This window comes from Montipora capricornis, chromosome 4 (assembly GCF_036669925.1).
Source record: "Montipora capricornis isolate CH-2021 chromosome 4, ASM3666992v2, whole genome shotgun sequence".
NCBI lineage: Eukaryota > Metazoa > Cnidaria > Anthozoa > Scleractinia > Acroporidae > Montipora > Montipora capricornis.
Genome location: NC_090886.1, coordinates 11,535,659 through 11,542,039, shown reverse-complemented (window position 1 = coordinate 11,542,039; position 6,381 = coordinate 11,535,659). Strand labels below are relative to the sequence as shown.

The window sequence follows — 6,381 nt, the reverse complement described above, 5'->3', positions numbered from 1 at the left end:
TTTCCGAGTGTTTCGTTTTCGAAGCTTTGTAACATTCCCCCCCCACCCCCCCCCCCCCAAAAAAAACTTATCTACAGATCTGTACCTTCACAAACTCATTTTGTATGTGCGTCTGGAAGACACATTTTTACACATTTTGTAAAACTGAGCAGATTTCTGATTTCTAATAAAGTTATAAGCAAATGGAGAGTGAGTTGTCTTATCCAACATTAGATGGTTTCCTTACTTACTTGACCCATAAAGGCGCTGTTACACAATTTTTCGAGCAACTTGTCTCTCAATTTTGTTTCGATAAGAGTTCTCACATTGCAAAGCTACTCGCTTGGCGGTTGTTGCACTGGGCGACATTTGTTGCAATTTGTCTCGCTTTCGATGATCTCATAAGGTTAAAGGAACATTTCACTGACTGATGACGCAATCGGTTGCTACGCAAGGTTTTAGGAACGATTTCACAGCACGTATTGCTTAAAAACTTCATTGCTAATTTGCGTAAACCAATGCGCAAAGTAGCAATGGATTCTAATTTCCCCGAAGGGTTCTGCAATTCGTCTCACCTTGTTTTTGGCAATGGTAAAATGTGCAACTTGCAACTTGCAACTTGTCTCGCTATGGCGTTTGAAGACCAGTTGCATGAAAAATCGCAAAATGCAACAGAGCCTTATATTAAATTAGGGTTTCAGTTTTAAACGTAAAATAAACATTTGGTTGCGTTATATGACCCGGGTATCCAAATACCATCAGTTTGACCTTTGCGACGGAAATGGTCTAAACTAACGGCCATAGTATAGGCTGCCTGTAGCCTTTCGTCCTCTTGAGGCTCAAACCAACAATTTCAACCAACTGCACTATTTGGAAGGATTGAATCTACCCCAACTGTTTGACATAACATGAAATGTTACGGTGACAAATGAAACACCAATCATTTCTTCAGAAGGTGCACTCATTAATGTGACGTAATGGTTTACCATAGCAACGAAAAAGCCTTATAAAAAATGCCCTATATTTTGTCTTCAAAAGGTTATATCTCAGAAACGTACTAAGTGACCCCCATTTTTTATTGCTCAAAAGTGGTTAGCAGGCTAAGATAAAACTCTTTGCAAAGGTATAAAAAATATCTGCAGCGGATTCAGAGCCACCTTAAAATTGGCAATCACTGAGGCGTGAGGCTCTGCCAGGTAGTCTTCTAGCATCTTCGACATCGATTCTGGAAAAAGAAAGACAGCTCTAAATATAGCTGGTTCTTTCGAGCATCCACAAAGAGCCGATGCAAATGGCCTCTTGTAGGACAATGCTGTCTTCGAATTCCTTACAAAAGATGACGTTTAGAGATCTATGGGAGAACAGAAACACCAAAAGTGACATCACGCGGTGATAAAATGAGCCACCTTCACCAGTTAACAAAAAGCCAGAAAAGGCTGAACGAAAACAGTTTGTCTACCAATGTGAAGTCTATCCTTTAAATATGGTACTGTGCATGCGTGATAGGCAAGTGGAAATTACATTTGTGACAAAAGCGTTTTAGAGGAAACTTTGAATTTTTTACACTACGAAGCTGCAATCATAGACAAAACTGTTGGGAAGGTTAGCACTTTTGACGTCTTCATTGCTTCTCTCCTCTCCCCTCTCATTCAATCTTGTGCAAAAGTTAATGGCTTTAGTGGGAAATTGTTGAGGTACCTTTTACATTGAATAGGGGGGAGGGGTCTATATAAGAGAAGGTGAGACTATTTCTTTTCGGCTTTAACATAAGCGGGTTGGAGTACATAGCTCTGGTGCGGTTCATTTACATAACCTTCCCAACTGCTTTTGTCTATGGTAGGAGCTTGTCATCATGACATCTATTTGATTCCTATCGTCAATTTTCCAATTTGAAAGTATTCTTGTTTTCTGAGTTGAACTCGCAATTCACTTACCATTTTTTTGGAAATTCCAGCGTGACATCATCGCCAACCAGCACAAATGGCGCCCAGTGCTTTATAGCGCAATACTGCTTTGACTCTCGGAAAGATTTCATCGCTTGTTGAAGAGCTGCACTTGCGTTTTTTCCATCTACCAGGTGCTCGTAGAAGCTTCTCATGAACAGCAACGTTGCCTCGTCATCAATTGCCCAGAGTGACACCAAAACAGACCGAGCTCCAGCACACAGGAAAGCCCTTGCAATTCCCACCACTCCCTCAGACTTCACTTCTCCCCGGCCACTGTGACAACAGCTCAGCACAACTAGTCTTGCTCGAAGAGAAATTGTCTGAACATCCGACATCTTCAAAATGAAGTCTTCCTCTTTGGGGATTGGCGATTCCCGTTCGGTATTTGGGGCTAAAGCAATTTCTCCCGTTTTTGGGCATCCATGTGCTGCAATGTGAACTAAAGCAACTGATTTCATACTTTTCAGCACCTCAGCTTTCGTGGCACTTTTTCCAGTCAGCGGTGTTGTCTGCAGAAGTTGTCCAATCATCTCTACTTCTCTTTTTGCGCACGGAAGCTGTTCCAAAATGGGTTCTCCTCTCTTGTTAGTAACTTCCTTCAACCACGGATCACCTACCAGCAGTGCGCCAGTCTTACTATGAAAGTCGTTAGGTGCACCAACGATCACATTAAAAGCGCTCAACGAAGGAAATGTGCGGATCCTGATAGAATCACTTAATGCAGAATATGGAGCCAAGCAAAATGGTCCATCGGGAAAAATGATTAACTCATTTCCTTGTAGCAAGTCTGCAATTGGCCCGAGTAAGACATCATACAACGGTTGTAAAGAATTAACGGAGGATGGTAGAACTGTTTTCTCACTGATAGGTTTTTTGCTGCAAGACAAGTCATTGCGTAGTGGATCCAAAGAACGATTCTCGCATCTGACACCATCCCCTACGCCGACCCCTTTCCAAATAGTTTGCATCAACAAATCAGCACTTCCATTTGCGATTTCGCTTTGTCGAAAGCTGATGTTGCTGTCTTTTCTTAGCACCCAAAACGTGATCTTGTTATCGTCAAGTGCCACAAAAACGGCTTGTGAAGGTAAAAGCTCTAATGCAGCTGTAAGAGTTTGATTCGGAGCAAGTGCAGAAAATGACTGAGAGTCAATGCCGTATTGATCTTTCAAAATATCCATCAAAGCCTGTGCACGACCTTTCTCAGCAGCATACAGAGCTTCTTCAATCTCTCCAGTCTGCGAAAGTGTCCTCCACAGAGCAGTGTATGACATGCGATGAAAATCACGAAAACCTATTTTCAATTCATCTTCTGACTTCAGACTATGCCTTATTTCGTCAAAATGTTTTATACTTAAACGATAGCAATTGAGTGTATTGCTCAAGGAACCCAAGATTTCATGATCATAACCTTTCGAATACCACGCTCTTCCCTCTCTTAGAACATCTCCAATTTCCTTGAAAATAGTAAGACTGTGTTCATGGTACTCCATGGCTTCCTTAAAATTACCTAGACTGAGATAGGCATTTCCCAGATTATGATAGGTTGAACCCTCCCCAGCCCTATCCCCTACTTTTTTAGCAATACTAAGATGTTTTTCGTAGTACTCAATGGCTTGTTTAAAATTACCTACACTAAGATAGGTATTTCCTAGATTTCCGTAGGCTGATCCCTTTCCAGCCCTATCCTCTACCTCTTTAGCAATACTAAGATGTTTTTCGTGGTACTCATTGGCTTGTTTAAAATTACCTAGATTGCGATAGGCATTTCCCAGATTTCCATAGGCTGATCCCTTCCCAGCCCTATCCCCTACTTCTTTAGCAATACTAAGATGTTTTTCGTAGTACTCAATGGCTTGTTTAAAATTACCTAGACTAAGATACGCATTTCCCAGATTTCCATAGGCTGATCCCTCCCCAGCCCTATCCCCTACTTCTTTAGCAATACTAAGATGTTTTTCGTAGTACTCAATGGCTTGTTTAAAATTACCTAGACTAAGATAGGCATTTCCCAGATTTCCATAGGTTGATCCCTCCCCAGCCCTATTACCTACTTCTTTAGCAATACTAAGATCTTTTTCGTAGTACTTAATGGCTTGTTTAAAATTACCTAGACTAAGATATGCATTTCCCAGATTTCCATAGGTTGACCCCTCTCTAGCCCTATTACCTACTTCTTTAGCCATACTAAGATGTTTTTCATAGTACTCAATGGCTTGTTTAAAATTACCTAGACTAAGATAGCCATTTCCCAGATTTCCATAGGCTGATCCCTCTCCAGCCCTATCCCCTACTTCTTTTGCAATACTAAGATGTTTTTCGCAGTACTCAATGGCCTTTTTAATATTACCTAGACTAAGGTACGCACTTCCCAGATTTCCACAAGCTGATCCCTCACCAGCCCTATCCCCTACTTCTTTAGCAATACTAAAGCATTTTTTGTAGTACTCAATGGCTTGTTTGAAATTACCTAGACAAAGATAGCCATTTCCCAGATATCCATAGGCTGATCCCTCCTCAGCCCTATCCCCTACTTCTTTAGCAATGCTAAGATGTTTCTTGCAGTACTCAATGGCTTGTTTAAAATTACCGAGTCTAAGGTACGCACTTCCCAGATTTCCATAGGCTGATCCCTCACCAGCCCTATTACCTACTTCTTTTTCAATACTAAGATGTTTTTCGTAGTACTCAATGGCTTGTTTAAAATTACCTAGCTTGCAATAAGCATTTCCCAGATTTCCATAGGCTGATCCCTCCCCAGCCCTATCCCCTACTTCCTTAGCAATACTAAGATGTTTTTCGCAGTACTCAATGGCTTGTTGGAAATTACCTAGATTGCGATAAGCACTTCCCAGATTTCCATATTCTGATCCCTCCTTAGCCCTATTACCTACTTCTTTAGCAATACTAAGATGTTTTTCGTAGTTCTTAATGGCTTGTTTGAAATTACCTAGACTAAGATAGGCATTTCCCAGATTTCCATAGGAAGATCCCTCCCCAGCCCTATTACCTACCTCTTTTGCAATACTAAGATGTTTTTCGTAGTACTCAATGGCTTGTTTAAAATTACCTAGATTGCGATAGGCATTTCCCAGATTTCCATAGGCTGATCCCTCCCCAGCCCTATTACCTACTTCTTTAGCAATACTAAGATGTTTTTCGTAGTACTCAATGGCTTGTTTAAACTTTCCTAGATTGCGACAGGCATTTCCCAGATTTCCATAGGCTGATCCCTCCCCAGCCCTATTACCTACTTCTTTAGCAATACTAAGATGTTTTTCGTGGTACTCAATGGCTTGTTTAAAATTACCTAGACTAAGATATGCATTTCCCAGATTTCCATAGGTTGATCCCTCCCCAGCCCTATTACCTACTTCTTTAGCAATACTAAGATGTTTTTCGTAGTACTCAATGGCTTGTTTAAAATTACCTAGACTAAGATACGCATTTCCCAGATTTCCATAGGTTGATCCCTCCCCAGCCCTGCAGCCTATTTCTATGAAAATATGTAATGCTTGTGCATAAATTTTTATGGCCTGTTGATAATCAGGCAGGTTGAGGTAAGCACCTCCGAGATGAAAATGAGCCCTTCCTTCGCGATCCCTGTCTTCTACACTTATGGCAATGGCAAGCTCTAGCATTTGCTGCTCTACAGCTTCTAACTTCCTGTCTACCATTGTTCAATAACTAAATGACAATTAAAACTTTTTCGATGAGATGATCCATTGTCAAGTCAAGAATGAACCTGGGAGGAAAGAAGGTAAAGACGATTGATGTTTAATTTGCTTTTTAGCTTCGAGACGAAAACGTTTTCCACCCTATTCGCTCCCAGGTTGGTTAGTTAAGGGGTGGTGTCAACGTGTTAACACGGCAGGTTTGCCCTCACCTTTGCTGGAAATAAATCACGATTCTAAATAAAATAATTCAATTTTGTTTTGACAGCAAATTATGGCCAAAATATGGCAAAGATCTTGATCTCATTTTCTTGACGTGTTCCCAGCAAACGAAGCTGCACCTTGGCAATGCGCTCTTTGAGTTTAAGTAACAGAGCAAGAAGCATAAAGTAATAAGAGATTATGGATGACCAATAACTCCAAATCACACCCCCTTTTTTATAAGTCAACCACTGAGCAAAACAGTTCTGCTTTACTTGCTTATTCATCAAACAAATAAAATCAAATAACTTATATCGACTTCGGAAGTTGCAAAATTCAGCATCGCGTTGACAATGAAAACCTAGTGAGCTAGAATGCTGGCACAATAGGGAACTAACGCTTTGGAAAGAACAAGAGCTTTAAATATTCCTCCTGAAAAATTGCTTCTTGAATCTTTACGCATTCATGCCACCTTGTTTTGCATTTGACTTACCAATTTCTATATAACAAAACTTGTTTCATTTAATTAGAGAGGTCCGAACTTCACTTATCACTAAAAACCCAGCACAACGACAACTTCA

The 6,381-nt window shown here is 40.7% G+C and overlaps 1 protein-coding gene across 1 annotated transcript in view; it reads right to left on the bottom strand.

The window, feature by feature from the left end:
* Positions 1–694: 694 nt before the first annotated feature.
* The window catches only part of LOC138044736 (tetratricopeptide repeat protein 28-like), an 8,201-nt gene continuing 2,514 nt past the window's right edge, over positions 695–6,381 (bottom strand). Inside the window, exons 3-6 of the mRNA XM_068891165.1 lie at positions 5,012–5,670; positions 4,220–4,939; positions 1,914–3,739; positions 695–1,204 (exon numbers count right to left, since the gene is read on the bottom strand). Coding sequence (XP_068747266.1) covers position 1,204; positions 1,914–3,739; positions 4,220–4,939; positions 5,012–5,602 — 3,138 coding nt within the window. The 5' untranslated portion in view covers positions 5,603–5,670 and the 3' untranslated portion in view covers positions 695–1,203. The remainder of the gene's footprint in view (positions 1,205–1,913; positions 3,740–4,219; positions 4,940–5,011; positions 5,671–6,381) is intronic.